The sequence below is a fragment of the Tiliqua scincoides genome, chromosome 4 (genome assembly GCF_035046505.1).
Source record: "Tiliqua scincoides isolate rTilSci1 chromosome 4, rTilSci1.hap2, whole genome shotgun sequence".
NCBI classification, from domain to species: domain Eukaryota; kingdom Metazoa; phylum Chordata; class Lepidosauria; order Squamata; family Scincidae; genus Tiliqua; species Tiliqua scincoides.
Window position 1 is genome coordinate 116,360,816 of NC_089824.1, and position 16,024 is coordinate 116,376,839.

The window sequence follows — 16,024 nt, forward strand, 5'->3', positions numbered from 1 at the left end:
AGATGAACTGTGGCTCTCCTTGCTGCTAAATATAAGAGGAGCATCACTTGAGAAAGTGCCTCTCTGCCTGGTTCACAGGAGGTCCTTGGATGAAGCGAGGAGGCACTGGGGAGAAATGGGCAAATGATGTTGATCAGGTGCTTAGAGCAGGGGGAATGTTTTGCTTGAATGCCAGGGCGCTGCATAGCTCTGGGCCGTGGCTTGCTTGTTTGCTGCAGAAATAGAAAAATAAGAAAGAAAAACAGGATAGTAGGCAATAAGATGTGCAAGAGGCAGTTTTCTTTTCCTCAGGTCTCTCTGGATGGCATGGCAATCTCCTTGGAGGCATGTGGGAGGGAAGCACAGCAGGGATCTCACCAACGCACTAAAATTTGGCACACAAGGAGAGGAACCATCTGGTGTGTGAAAAAGTGCAACTTGAAACTCTCTGGCCTCTTTATAGGATGTTTACACCTGGGAAAGTGGGTGGAATTGATCCTCTGAGCCATAGGGTCTCATTCCTGACTTTCTTTGGTCCCCAAATGATACACCCATTCCCTCAGGTTTAGTCCACTGACTGTTCTGAGCCAGAGAAAAGGTAATTTGATTAAAGTCAGGGAAAGGATATCTTCCTGAATGAAACTTGATAAATGCATTCCCCCTCCCCCCCAAGCCAAAGTGTAAGATAAGAGAGGATGAGATCAGCTGAGACTCTTCTCATCATTTCTCAAGCAAGGAAAAGCTGCAGCTCCTAAATGTCAGCATATTGGGGGGGGGGGGAAGAGGGACTGTTAATGGCAATGTTAACAGAATATGAGGGAGGATCATTCTTGGGTGCCATAAGCGTGGAGGAGGGAAAGGAGAGAAAGAGGTATGAGTTTCCTGGTGGAGAAAATCAACCTTATTTGGGTTCTCAGCAGGAGGGAAAATGGGCTGCTTATCACCGTGGCCACCCAACTCCCAGAAACAGCAATCTCAAGCATACTTCCTTGCTAGTTTCACTGAAGAAACATGGTTAGGACTGAGCTAGAACTGAGTTTGATAAAGAGATGGCCTCTCAAACTGCTTTCCAGAGTCGCTTCTCAGAGCACTAAGATTTCAGAGGGTCTGGTTTGGGGTACTGTAGCAAGAGTTCATCTGGCCAGTGAAATACAGCAATCTCCATTCCATCGGTTTCTGAAACTTTTTTTATTTTCAAAGAATATAATGACAATATCATAACATTACCAGATCCACAACACAGTATTTCAGTCATTCACATTGAACAAACTGGAATACGGAACAGGTTCCAGTTGTAAATAAATAATATTGAAGCAGCTCAGCTCTGACCTTGGGAGAGCCTTGCTAGTATTCTCCTAGACTTCTGGCCAGGCTAACTGTGGTAAAGAGAGCAGTACAAATAAAATCCTGAGGTCTTAAACTGGACTGCGTTGGCATTGCCACTTCATTGCTGGTTTCGCAATGGAACCACTGATCACTTGAAGGGCCCCTGCCACTTCCTCAGTTGTATTTTAGTGTTAAATCTTATTAATTTCTATGTAATAGGAAAAAATTGCTGTCCTGAGCAGCATCCCCAAAAAACCAACGGTAAAGGGACAGTGTGGTAGCTGCTAAGATTTGGACAGATGCATTTTTCCAGTTGAATATCCTCCATATTTCCTTGGTGCCATGGATCACAGGGTAGCTATAATCTTTATGTTGGCATGAATGCAACAAAGTACAAACCGTGGTTAAACCACCATGAAATAGTATAGACAGACATTACAGCAGTAATGAAAGAAATTACCCCCAAAAGTAGGAACAAGAGGTTTTTGGGTTTTTTTTAAAGATTGAAATAAATGTTTAATTAATATGAAGTATTGATCCTTCTCCAGTGAAATCCATGGTGGGAGGTTTTAACCATAGATTTCAGAATAAAAATCAAATCACATTGTGGTTCCTTAATCAGACATCACTTCATGGAAGTCAGCAGGAGGTTGTCTGAATAAGGGTTAATACAGAACAGAGTAAGAACCTCAGGATATGGTCCCTGTTGAATGAATGGAAGCATGCAAGATGGGGTTTTGCTGTTTGATGCATCTACTCTGGAAATTGTTGCTGGTGAACAAGAAGGATTTATTTTTACATCACTGCTTGCTGGGAAAAGAACAGTTTAAACTGGTCTTTGCTATCACTTAAAAGTTTGTGAACACCAGCAATATACCTACTTAACCATTGCTGGAAAATAGTTACAGGATGGTGTACTGTAGCTGTAGCCTTGGTCTGAATGATATATAGTGTCATCAAATTTAGAGTCCATGTATATATCTAGATATTTTCTGTGCTGATGTCACTTAATGTCTCAACATTAACCCTGTGCTTGCTCCCACTTGTCAGGATTTTTACCTGAGCCATGGTGTCAGGCTTTAACTCGTCCACTCTTGATACTTCAATTTGGATCAAGTTCTCCTACCCAGTGTGCACTATTTGCATGGGGGGGGGGAGGCAGAGAAGCAAGGTTACTTGCAGGGTAAATAGTATGTGCAGTGGAGCCCAATCGAGTTAAAAACTGGGTCAGGGATAGAGTTAAAGACTGCCTACTCCCCTGCCATAGTCATGATCTGGACTGCAGCTCCCTGAAGACGCTGCTTACAGGAAAAAAGGAAAAATGCCAGGACCAAGGGCATGATTACAATTAGATCACATCAAGAAATAAGGCTGATTCATGCAGGCATGATATCACTTGCTCTTATCACTTGATTCTTCAGTGACTCTCCCCCAAATAACACAAACCACCTCTATAGGAAAACATTGCATTTGAGTTAATCTCAGATGATGGGAACATTTTGTCTGTGGTGAGTAATCTGTGATGGCTCATTCAAACATCACTCGATGTTACAATCCATGAGTGGCGAACCAGTCCCAAGCCTTCAACTGCACAGTCAATTTTTCAGTAGTTATGGTTTTACAATACAGTATAGTCTTTTAATTCCTTCCAGTTCTTAAAACACATAAACAACTCGAAATGGGTTTACACTGTAAACAGATATTTTGCAGCCTGTTGGTGAGGGAGGCAGGATATGAGAACTGATTCACACAAATTAACTGAGGTTCAAGAATTCCATTAGGTTTGGTATAGTCCTTTGCTGCCAGTGCCTACTGCAGCAGACCCACAATAATTCTAGCCAACGTACATTATAGAACATATGAAAGTTCAGATGGGTAGGGCTTGCAGGGGAAAGGACTGTGAGCCTGCCGCCACTTGTAATCAGGGCCTGGGTTACACGACAGAAGCTTTCAAAAGAGAAGCTACAAATTGGGTGACAAGGCCAACTGCTTGGTGCCTGCCTGGTTGCATGACAGCACCAGTCCTGTATCCAGTGATGGTAATTATTTCAAGATTGCAGTGATGGATAGGCCCCCATGCTACGTGCTCCTTTTTGTTGCCTGGACAAATTGGCATGAGATAGTTAAAACCCACTGTGGGCTGCCCAGGTGATCACTGGGATGTTAAGCCTTCCTGAACTTCAACAGACTTGGCAGAAGCAGGAGAAGCTAGCTATGTGACTTCACTCTAATCAGTTTAGTGCAGGGGTCTCCAAACCTTTTGGCCAGAGGGCCGCATCAAATATCTGGCCTGGTGTTGAAGGCCAGAAAAAAAAACTTAAATATAAAATTTAAATAAATTAGAGATGGAACTTAGATGAATGAATGAATGGGCTCATTCATTCAACCTCTCTGGCCCTCAGAACACCCTCCAGACACAATCAGAGCACAGTTCTGGTCATGTTTAGTTGAGTGGGCCACAGGCTTTCAGGGGACAAGAGATTGGCTGTGGACCAGAAAGAGGCTTGCTGCGGGCTGCACCTGGCCCCCGGGCCAGGGTTTGGAGACCCCTGGTTTAGTGTATTGTAATCAGTGCAGAGAAGGATTTTCTCAAGGTGTAGAACCAAGAAAAATCTTTACACTTCAACAACGTAACATTCTACAGTGCTCTCTTCCTCTCAAAAATCGAGATCCTCACACTAAATTCCAGGCCAGTTCATATGCTTACATGATTTTAACCAAACATCCCTGCTTTAGGCAGACAGTATAACCTGCAGGTTATACTGCAGGTTAATTTTGCCTGTCCACAATACTCTTCCCAAAAAATAAGCTCCAGATGAGCAGATGGGAGGGTGTTGGTGCACTGGAGACAGCTTGTCCTTTCCCCTCCCACTTTTCATGCTGTCAGAGGTGCCACAAATGGCTAACTCAGGGTATGTGCGGGCAGATTGGGTCGTCTACATTTTTGTGGGCTCATAACTTTTGTGGACTTATTTGCAAGGCTGTTCTAGCCCTGTGTCCTGCTTTTCTTTACTACTCTGTATAGGCCTGCTGTCTGAACTGTTATCGTGTTGCATAGATGCCAGGATAGCCGCAGAAAGTCAATTTCAACTGCAGGCTCCTTGCTGTAGGACTTTTCTGAAGAGCCTGTTTCTAAAGTGCTGTGCTCATCTAATGCCCTTCCTAAATAAATAACATTTATAATAATAAATAAAAATAATTAAATTAAAATCAGGCATGACACCCAAGGTTGCATATAACATTTGTACAAGCACCATACATTAAATCGATGCCCCTTCTGCAGATCATATGCATCTTCTGCAGATATCACTGGGAGGAGTGCTTGCCCAGCTATATGCATGGCAGAAGACAGAGATCTATGAATGCAGCGTGAGCAAAGCAGAGGCAGGGTTCCTCTGGCTGCAGATGCAAAGCAAAGTCTGTGTTGTTAGGACGTTATGTCCCGGAACATTCAGGTGGTTGATGTACAAACATGCAGAGTTGTGGGCTTTTGGAGCTGACTTGCAACGGGTGGAAACTGCCGACTCCTGTGTGCTATGTACAGTTTGTAGTCTGTGTTCGTAAGTGCAGAGATCTACTTCTGAGAGCAGGCAGGGGCTTACACAGGTACATGTAGATGGGTACAAAGACACGCAGTGCACAACAACGGGTGTTGGACAGTTTTAGAGTGGTTCAGACTTCCTGCTTATCTATCATGCAGCTCTAGCCTTCTGCTTTGTGCAGGCTTTCTGCCTTGTGCAGTTTCTCCAGTCTTTTTCACATGAACCCTTGTTTTTCCCCCTCATAGCTTCCACTCTCAGTGGTAAGAGAGGGGTTTTTCTCTGTGAGCTTCTGGGTACATGGAAGCATTTGGGGTTGCAAACACCCTGGTGAAGACAGAATTCCAGTCCAAGCTCCACCACTCAACAGCAATTAGCACCTCCCTCTCAGGCCCCAGCCTCACCCGCTTCACTCTGTGTCTCTGTTTCCCCAACACAGTTTAGGGTGGTGGTAACGGGCTGGTTCAGGTGTGCTTGCCTGTTTTGTGACTGGGTGCTTGTTCTACCAGGTCTCTGTAGTAGGCAGATTTCAGAAATCTGGGGTAAGAGTCCTTCTTCATCAAGGTGTAGGTTTTCATTTGGGCTTCTTCAAAACAAGCAGAAGTAATGATTGTGAGGTTTCTCCTTGTTGCCTCTCTGGTTTCATGGTCAAGGTTCACCTGAAAGAGAGAGCACATATTGACTATTCATTGTCTATCAGTACATTCTCTAATGGGTGTTAGTGTAAAAACAGCAGGTATATAATGAATGGTCTAGTACAATGATTCCCAAAGTCCTTCTTAGGAGGGGCGACTCACTTGAGGGGGAAGGGGGATTGCAGCAACACGATCCCCAGGATCGTCCTGCTGCCAGGGAAAGGATGGGTTCATGGCTTACCTGAAGCCAGCGCTGGTCTTGGAGGGGGTGCAGGGAAGCCCACGGTCACCTCCAAAGGGCTCCCCAAGCTAGAGCCTCCAAAATAATAAAAATTGTTATCAGAAACCACTTCTGGTTTCTGATCACAAAGCCGGAAGTGGATTCCGATTGCAATTTTTATTGTTTTTGAGGTTTGGGGAGACCTATGGAGGCATCTACTGGGCTCCTTGCACCCCCCCCCCCCAGAGGCCGGTGCTAGTTTCAGGTATGCCAGGAACCCACCCTTCTTTCTCCAGCAGCATCATGATCCTGGGGGTTGCATTAGCCCCTGCCCCCACACCTTAAGGGACCAGAGCTGAATGCTTCCCTGGCTGGTGAGTCACAATCCATTAGTTTGGGAACCACTGTTCTAGTACTATAGTACTATACTATATACTATATACTCAACTGGGTGTAGCCTCATAAGAACATTCCTTGAATTAGCCAAGGAGAGCAGGCACTTGTTTATGAAAACCAGCACAGAATTCATACTCACTTCTCTGGGAGCCTCATTTAGAACAAACTCCTCAAAGATCCTGTTGGCTTTGGCTGCCAGTTTGGCTTTTGAGTAGATTTTCTTGTAGTCCTCACAGGCCAGCCAGAACTCCAAATTCTCTTCACTGAATTCTGTTTTAAGGAATCCGTGGAATGCTGCCACCCCATCTGGGAAGAAGAACAGATAACATCCAGTTTAGAAGTGGAAGAGAAAAAAGAGAATGAAGGACTATTTCTTACAACAGGAAAAATGCTGTGGAAGGTTTTTGTCAACCCCATATAAATCTTAAGGAGGAAATGAAGAAAGAAACTTTGTATTAAACAAGGGTTAGAATGTTAGTGGGAAATATGGTCCTGGGAATATAGGCAGGGATATAAAATATTTTATAGGTATACTCAAACCAACAGTTTCAGAACAAATAGATACGTAGGTGACTTTTTGGGGGGGGGGGGGCAGAGATTCTTTAAACCAGCGGATCTCAAGAGAACCACTGTGAGTGCGGGGACTGTGAGGGGGATGTGCCCTCACGGTGCTTTAGAGATCATGGCATCGCAGGCACCTAGAGGCTTGTCTTCCTAACTGGGGGAATCGGCAAGCAACGGAGAGGGTCCAGAAGGTCCACATCCCTCTCTGTGGGTCTCCCTCAGGGGATTTATCGCTCCGAACGGCAGGTTGGAGTGACTTCCGGTTTACTGGGAATCACTTAGGGAAAACTGGAAGTTGCTCCAACCTGCAGATCAGAGAGATAAATTGCTTGAGGGAGACCCACAGAGGCAGCTGTGGGCCTTCTGGACCCTCTCCAAGACTTACTGATTTCCCCCCAAGTAGGGAGGCAAGCCTCTGGGTGCCTATGGTGCCGCGTTCGCTGTGGCGCTGCTGGGGCACCCTTTCCTGAGTCATTCCCCTTAAGGGAGAATGGCCCATTTTTTGTTCCTATGGTGGGTTGCGACCCACTGCTTTGAGCACCAGTGCTTTAAAATATAGCAGAGTTCTTTGTTGGGGATTATAGCATTGCCTAAAGGAACATACTATGCTGTATGCTACTTATTTCACCTCCTATCTGTTAACATAAATATGGCTAAGATAGTGAATCCCAGACTGTGCTCTGGGGCTCCCTGGGGCACTGCTGCAAACTCACAGAGGGCCACAGGATATTTTTCTGGAAGTTCCAGCAGCATGTCTGTAAGACAATGACAGAACTGTAGGGGGCACCATGAAGGAATTAGTCTGGCATGAAGGGCACTGGGAACAAAGTAAATGTAGCAACTGCAGGGCCAAGTGGTTGTACTCAGCAGGGTGTGGTATGCCTGAAAGAATTACAGAGAAATCAAGGCATGCATTTTCCACATGGTGGCCCTAAGGCAGCCATTTTCAACCACTGTGCCATGGCACACTGGTGTGGCGCAAATGGTCTGCTGGTGTGCTATGGGTGTTTGGGGGAGGGTCATTTATTAATAGGGCATTGGGGGATGTGAGCCCCCCACCAACAGCATGGTGTGCCTTGTCCATTGTCAGAAAACGGACGGTGAAAAATTCTCTGCTCATTTTGGCCTGTTTGTGAAGAGATGATAGGTGTACAAAGGGCAAAATGAGGGGACTACCTTTTAGCACCAATTGTTAAATCATGGTAGTTTCCTGTTCCTGCAACTTGTAATTGTATTTCCCCTTTGTACATCAGGTGTCAATTATTATTATTATTATTATTATTATTATTAACAGTATTTATATACCGCTTTTCAACTAAAAGTTCACAAAGCGGTTTACAGAGAAAAAAATCAAACAACTAATGGCTCCCTGTCCCAAAAGGGCTCACAATCTAAAACGATTGAAAAGAACACCAGCAGACAGCCACTAGAAAAGACACTGCTGGGGTGAGGTGGGCTAGTTACTCTCCCCCTGCTAAAAAGAGGAGCACCCACTTGAAAGAGTGCCTCTTATCCAGTTAGCAGGGACCAAGAGTGAGGTGTCAAGAGTGATTTGTACTCACTTTTACTTTTCAATAGATGGTCAAATGATTCCTTCCACCCGAGCACTTCATCCAAAGAGTACCTGGAGAAAGGAAGAATAGAACTGTTGAAACCATGTTGGAAGGCGGTTCAAAAATATCTTTAGAGTGAGGAATAATGGTAGAAGAATGAACAAGAAGTCCAGAAATTGTAATCTAAAGCAAGAGAATAAACAACTTCATCGCCACCTATAATCTCTTGATTTCACAACTGGCTCATGTTATTTCAGATCCATGGTGTGACTGGTGACATGGTGTGACTGTGTGACATGGTGTGACATGGTGTGACATTTACAGCACAAGCTTGTGAACGTCTACTCAGATGTAAACCTCTTTGGATCCGTACCATAGCTAATGATCGTGTAGCCCGGTGCCAAGCTCAAAATGATGCCCCGGAAGTGATGTCACAACTGGAACTGACATCACACCCAGGCTTTTTAAAAAGTGAAAATTGGGGAAAAACCTGCTTCCTCCTCCCAACTTTCACTGCCACCACCCCCCAGTCAGTGGCATAGCTAATGCATCTACCTGCTACCTGGGTCAAAGAAGATTTTGTAGCCCCCCCCCCCACGACAAAATAAAATTTAATTAAGTAAATTAAAAGTGTTCCCCTTATTGGTTAGAGATGCTGTGCTGGGCTGAAGAGGGACAGTTATTCTACCCCTGCTAAATATAAGAGGAGCACCACTTGAAAAAGTGCCTCTTTACCTAGTTAGCAGGGTAACTGTATTATGATACATGGAAATGAGCGCTGACTCGTATTAACACCTTATTGGTTCCATGCATATAACATCTCATTGGCTCTCAGAAAATTAAGTCTCACAGGTCAGTTTTGAATTAAGAAAATCCACTTTCTGTTCCATAAGGCAGCTGTGTTTTCATTTTCTGGTTAATTGGCCATAACTTTTGATAGAATACAGATTTTCCAATGAGGTTTGTTTCATCGCTTTCTGCACTGTATTACCTTTCCAATGATATATAACATGCTGGTATTATTCGTACAAACCAATTTTTTCACAATTTTGGTCACAAGTGTCAAGCTCAGCTTGTTGCCCCCCTAAAGCTTGATGCCCGGTACAACTGCTACCCCCTGCACCCCCTTAGCTATGCCACTGCTTTGGATTTAATAGGACTTCTCCCTGGTAAGTATGTATAAGGTTGCAGTCGTAGAAGTTCATGATAGCCATAGAAGGAAAAGAGAACATCGCCTTTAGTAAGATAGGCCATTGTCTTTGGATTGATAGTAATCTACCAAGAGATGCCATTGACTAGGAGTTTGCTGGTGCCCAGTCTGGAAGCACGCTTGGTTGGTGGAATGTTCTCTTTGATAACTGGGGAGTGCAAGTCAGGATTGAAGAGCAGCCATGTCACTCAGCATAGTTCTGCCACAGGTAGTTCGAGGCCTGAGCAATGAATTTTCCTTCCTTTTGTATTCCTTGTGAACTGAAAGGGCTTTAATGTTGCATTGCTCTGTTGTTCCTCCTTACTCCTTCCAACATGAGTCCTTCCAACATGAGTAGCTACATGTTCTAGATAAGGTCAGTATATTGCTGGCTTAACACATTGCTTACCTTTGTTTTGTGCTTCGACTTTGGTTTCCAATTTTATATCCCAAATCTGGTTTGTGAAGCAGGGTCCCTAAACGAGTCTTGAACTCCTTGGCTCTGAAAGATATATGAGGAATAGTAGAACATTGTAAAAATGGGTACTTGAAAAGAAAGGTGACCACTAGAGGGCAGCAGTGCATAGTTTTTTAAAGCAGAACCGTGCCTGTTTACAGTATGAATTGATTTGACCAGGTGGGTTTTGCTAAGCCCTTGCATGCAACTTGGGTTTTTGTTCGTTCATTCTTGAAAATAGGAGATGCATAATGGATGTGATGATCGCTTTTGAATTAGACTAATCTCTATTGTGAGCAGGCATTTCAGATACACAAAACACTTTCTCATGCTACTAATTTGCATCTACGCAGGAGACAGAGCTGGACTATTAATGAAATAATTTCTGACAGATTGGTGGGCAAACCACCACCTGTGCACCAATGCCAGTTATCTTATGGCCTTATGCACCAGGTCATATGCACCTGTTGCCTCTTGCATTTAATAAGTGTCTTTTAAGAATTGCACAACTTCACAATTTCCCATGAGTTCCTACTGTCCTTGCAGTGAATCTGGCTTATTATTAGTGTTAGACAAATCTAGACATTTAATGATGAATTGGTTTCTGCCTTGACAACATTCAGGATTTTCCGTGTCCTTCCATTTGCTCAATTGCAATTTTTCTGTAACAGCTTCTCTTTCTTCATCCCTGACATCTTTGATTTACCCCCCTTCCCCAGTGCCATGGCATCCTTGAGAAGTTATGTTGTCACCCAGTGCCCAAATAGGAATCGGGAATATGCATGTGAGTGATCCAAGAGGGTTTCACAAATCAACTAAAATGCTTGCAGTTTTCACTGGCCTGCATTTTAGTATAGAAGCTAGCAAAAGGACTGGAGCACCCAAGAGATTGCTCTTCCATTGCTCTCTGGAAGAGTCCTGTTTGTCTCTTCCAGAGAGCAATCTTGTTTTCAGATTTGAGCTTCTATTTTTTCCACCTTGATATCTCCCTACAGGTTTGCTCTACTGATTTTGTAGCCACTGATGGGGCCATCTTATCTTAATGCCTTTCTCTATTGTTGCTGAATCTATGGGAGAATTGACCAAGTAAAGAAATAAAGGAGGTATGGTATAAATTATCTTTGTCACACATTCATTTTTTCTGTCTGATCATCTCTGTCTTTTTAAAAGATTCTAACAGCCTGCAGCAACTGCTTGACCAAAGATTGACTATGTGTAGCAGGGTGCAAAAGCAAGCTGGGTCTGATTTCCATGACATCTCCAAAAAAACATTCTGTGTTCATAAATTACACAGGCCAATACACATTTTGCTTCCTTAAATGTTACACCGATTCCTGGGTATATGCAGGGTGCTGATTCCAGAAATGGCATCCGTTTTGCCCCATCACATCTAGTTTTGGAGACAAGGCATAGCCTCTTTAGTGAATGGTTCAAGTAGCTTCCTCTTGAGGAAGCCTACACCATGGCTTCCTCATGAGGAAGCTGCTTGAACCATTCACTAATGAGGCTATACTATATCTCCAAAACTAGACATGATAGGGCAAAACAGATGCCATTTTTGGAATTGGCACCCCAAATTCATATCAAACCACCATAAAGTGGTGGGAAAAACTTGTCTGACCCTCAATTTTGTAGGCCCCTGTTATAGAAACCCCTCTTTCTTGGAGGCAGTACAGACACAACTGCTAGGAAATGAACCTAAACCAACAGGATTATTATTGTTAATAATACCCTTACCCTATAAAAGGGTAAGATGGTATGTCAATGTATGAACATCCACTGTGCCTAATTTGGGAGTGGACAGGATAGGGTAAAATTTAGCAGTGGTGGAAAAAAGACAAGTCTCTGCCCCAAGGAGCTTGCTAATTGATCATGCACCTCCTGTACATCCTGGGGAACTCAGTAGGTACCTTATACTGTTATGTCTACCTCCTGAACTGAAACTAAACTTACAGCACAATCCTGTTCATATCAACACAGAAATAAGCCCACTGAGTATAAAGAGACTTATTCCCAGCTAGGCATGCATAGGATTGAAGCCTTAAGCCTTCCCTTGACACTCGCCCCTGCTGTGCCTGAGGTGGCATTTCGGACACAGTTGTCTGTATTTTTGCCTTGCTCCCGACAACTGCTTGCTGTGGTACTTCTGCAGCCATGCAGTTGCCTCCCTGCTTGGCGCATCACTGCGACAGTTCGGAGACGGCTGCCTGGTGTGCTACTTTCTATTCTTAGCTCACCAGCCTGTGGATGGTATGTGGCAGGAATGCTAATTGCGCAAAGTGCTGCTTGCAGAGGTGTCATGGAGAAGCGCATTGCAAAAATACAGAGTTCTGGGCTAATCTGTTCATAATAACATTTAATAGAAGCCTTCCCAGCAAGTGACAGCAAACTATATACAAAGCACATATCTAAACATTGCCCGTGCAACAGAGGCTAAACCTCATCCCAGTTCCAGAATAAACTTGGTTCAATTGTTTTTCCTTTTTTCTCAGTGGGTCTTGTTCAGCACAATCCTGCCAGTTTAGCATACAGCTGGCATCCTTTGAAAAGCCACAATGGGAGTTGGGCTGATACCCTGGGTTAATCAGCAAGGTAATCGTTTGCTAAGAGCCCCCAATATTTCCCAAGCCTCTTACCTTTCCAAGCAGCTGGTAGGAAATGCAGCTAAGCCCCGACACATGATGAGAAAGCAGATGGATGCTTTGCTTGAGGTGGATTTATTCTATATGAAGAGTGTGCAAACTGGAATGAAGAGCAGCGCCTGCCCAGTTCTGTGGTGCAGCACCGATTGCTGTAGAGCTGTGTGCCTGCAGGAGTCCGGGAACTTGATCAGGGAGCTGAGCTTTTATATCTTACAGGAAGTGGAGGGGGGCGTGTGAACAGCTCCTGCCTTGACAAGAAGGACTGGAACTGTCCTTGAACACCGTAGTCAGACATAGATAGTTCCCAGACAGCAGGACAAGCAAATCAACTGCATGCTATAAAACGTGGTTTGAGAACGTCTGCTGCTGTTTTGAGGAGTACAGGGATTGCATTTTGCCATTAAATAAACATCAAGTACATGTTGAAAAAAATAACAAAACAGTATTAAATGCTGCTTGCTGCACTTTAAAAAAAATGGGAAGATCCTCCTAAGCACCTACCTTGAAGTAGGTCTCACTAAAATCAGTGGGACTGGCTCCTAAGTAAACATTGCCTTGCCCAAGGTATAAGAGGAGATGGAACAGGGAAAGGAATTGGAACTGGGAAAAGAGAAGAGAGGAGAAGGGGAAGAGATGGAACTGGAAAGGGTGGAGGAAGGGAAGAAGGTAAGAACATAAGAAGAGCCCCACTGGATCAGGCCATAGGCCCATCTAGTTCAGCTTCCTGTATCTCACAGCGGCCCACCAAATGCCCCAGGGAGCACACCAGATAACAAGAGACCTCATCCTGGTGCCCTCCCTTGCATCTGGCATTCTGACATAGCCCATTTCAAAAATCAGGAGGTTGCACATACACATCATGGCTTGTAACCCGTAATGGATTTTTCCTCCAGAAACTTGTCCAATCCCCTTTTAAAGGCATCTAGGCCAGATGCCATCACCACATCCTGTGGCAAGGAGTTCCACAGACCAACCACATGCTGAGTAAAGAAATATTTTCTTTTATCTGTTCTAACTCTCCCAACACTTAATTTTAGTGGATGTCCCCTGGTTCTGGTTTTATGTGAGAGTGTAAAGAGCATCTCTCTATCCGCTTTATTCTTCCCCTGCATAATTTTGTGTCTCAATCATGTCCCCCCTCAGGCGCCTCTTTTCTAGGCTGAAGAGGCCCAAACACCATCGCCTTTCCTCATAAGGAAGGTGCCCCAGCCCAGTAATCATCTTAGTCACTCTCTTTTGCACCTTTTCCATTTCCACTATGTCTTTTTTGAGATGTAGCGACCAGAACTGGACACAATACTCCAGGTGTGGCCTTGCCATCGATTTGTACAACGGCATTATAATATTAGCCGTTTTGTTCTCAATACCCTTCCTAATGATCCCAAGCATAGAATTGGCCTTCTTCACTGCCTCTGCACACTGGATCGACACTTTCATCGATCTGTCCACCACCACCCCAAGATCTCTCTCCTGATCTGTCACAGACAGCTCAGAACCCATCAGCCTATATGTGAAGCTTTGATTCTTTGCCCCAGTGTGCATGACCTTACACTTACTTACATTGAAACACATCTGCCATTTTGCCAGTCTGGAGAGATCCTTCTGGAGCTCCTCACAATCACATCTGATCTTCACCACTCAGAAAAGTTTGGTGTCGTCTGCAAACTTTGCCACCTCACTGCTCAACCCTGTCTCCAGGTCATTTATGAAGAGGTTGAAAAGCACCGGTCCCAGGACAGATCCTTGGGGCACACCGCTTTTCACTTCTCTCCATTGTGAAAATTGCCCATTGACACCCACTCTCTGTTTCCTGGTCTTCAACCACTTCTCAATCCATGAGAGGACCTGTCCTCTAATTCCCTGACTGTGGAGTTTTTTCAGTAGCCTTTGGTGAGGGACCATGTCGAACGTCCAGATATATAATGTCCATGGTTTCTCCTGCATCCACATGCCTGTTGACCTTTTCAAAGAATTCTATAAGGTTCGTGAGGCAAGACTTACCCTTACAGAAGCCATGCTGATTCTTCCTCAGCAAGGCCTGTTAGTCCATGTGTTTTGAGATCCTATCTTTGATGAGGCATTCCACCATCTTACCCGGTATGGATGTTAGGCTGACCGGCCTATAGTTTCCCGGGTTCCCCCTCTTTCCCTTTTTAAAAATAGGCGTGACATTTGCTAGCCTCCAATCTTCTGGCACCGTGGCCGTTTTGAGGGACAAATTGCAATCTTAGTCAAGAGATCAGCAACTTCATTCTTCAATTCCTTAATAACTCTTGGGTGGATGCCATCAGGGCCCGGTGACTTATTGATCTTTCATTTATCAATGAGCTCTGAAACATCTTCTCTTTTAGGTAGTGGAAAGGATGGAGGAGGTAGAGAAGGAGAGGGTGGAGGAGGTGGAAAAGGGGCTGAACCAAACATCCAAAGGGCAGCATACTTTGGTTGTCTCTGTTTTACCTTTAACCTCCGAGGGAGCAGGACGCAAACCCGAGGAATTTAGTCGTGTTCCAGTGACACAGAAAGATGTTTCAGAGACATTGAAGGACAGAGATCCGTTGCTGAGACCAACACATGCATCTGAGAGCGGACAAACTGCTATGGACAAGGACAATGTCAGAGCTGAGACCGCAGGGAAGTCAGCTCGGACTATGGACCCAGGAGCCAGGAGAAAGCAACCTCGCCCTGAAGGCTCTGCTAACAGACTGAGAGATGCCGTGAGTAACTCTGATGCACCACACGTCAGGGATCGTTCTCTTCCCGGCCCCAGCGATGGGGAGGGAAGAGAACCCCTCGAAAAGACAACATACCAGCACAAGAGACCCGAAGGCTCGGGAGATACCTCCTATGCGAAGGCCGCATCCGGAGGTGTTTCCTACGCAAGGGTCGCATCCGGAGGGGCGGGCATGGGTACCAGACGTGGGAACTCCTCAAACAGAGGGGCCCACTGGGTCCCTGAGATGGAATTGTTTGAGGAGGATACGTTTTTGGAAAGTTTTTACGAATCCATGCCCGAGGAAAAAGACCCACGGCAGCGTTTTGTAGTCTGAAAGCAATATAAAGGGCAGGAGGTGGAACAGAAACTGTCTAGGGATTATGTAGAAATAGATTTCTTGGAAAGATACTTGAATTTCCCAAAAGAAGAAATCCTGGCAATTATCATCCCACCAGGAATGAAGGAGATAGACCTTTGCTTCGTCTCCGAAAGGGCCTATCAGCACCTCTGGGAGCTCTGTAGAGCCGCTTTGAAGTGTAACGCAAGCTTTCTGCAAGAGCACAACGTCATCCCACTCTTCAGAGGAGAAACAAAGGTCTTAACGGTGTTCTTTAGAACCACTGTTATCCCGGTGGAGATCTCAACTGCTGGCTAAAACAGAGGTGCATAGTGTTAATGTCACCAGAAAAGAAAAGAGACAACCGAGGGTATTGGACAGGGGAGTTTAGGGCGATTATTTCACTTGAGAGGTATCCGTATACGGGACAAATCAGGCACCTCCCAAGATATTTCTTCATGGGAGCAGACAGAG

General features: G+C 44.8%; 1 protein-coding gene across 1 annotated transcript; it reads right to left on the reverse strand.

Annotated features, from left to right (window-relative positions):
- Positions 1–1,148: 1,148 nt before the first annotated feature.
- On the reverse strand, positions 1,149–12,661 carry RGS16 (regulator of G protein signaling 16). The gene is made up of 5 exons (XM_066624328.1): positions 12,495–12,661; positions 9,811–9,903; positions 8,222–8,283; positions 6,235–6,401; positions 1,149–5,503 (listed from the first exon to the last, which is right to left on the reverse strand). Exons 1-5 carry the CDS (start codon positions 12,536–12,538, stop codon positions 5,309–5,311), a joined length of 561 nt encoding a protein of 186 aa, XP_066480425.1. The 5' UTR covers positions 12,539–12,661; the 3' UTR covers positions 1,149–5,308.
- Positions 12,662–16,024: the final 3,363 nt, after the last annotated feature.

Bases quoted from the DNA above. Each gene is read 5' to 3' on its own strand.
- RGS16 (XM_066624328.1), bottom strand. From the start codon at position 12,538: ATGTGTCGGGGCTTAGCTGCATTTCCTACCAGCTGCTTGGAAAG. The intron at 8,284-9,810 runs GTAAGCAATGTG...TCCTTTCTCCAG, and splicing joins AGTCGAAGCACAAAACAAAG to GTACTCTTTGGATGAAGTGC. The intron at 6,402-8,221 runs GTGAGTACAAAT...TCTTCTTCCCAG, and splicing joins CCATCTATTGAAAAGTAAAA to ATGGGGTGGCAGCATTCCAC.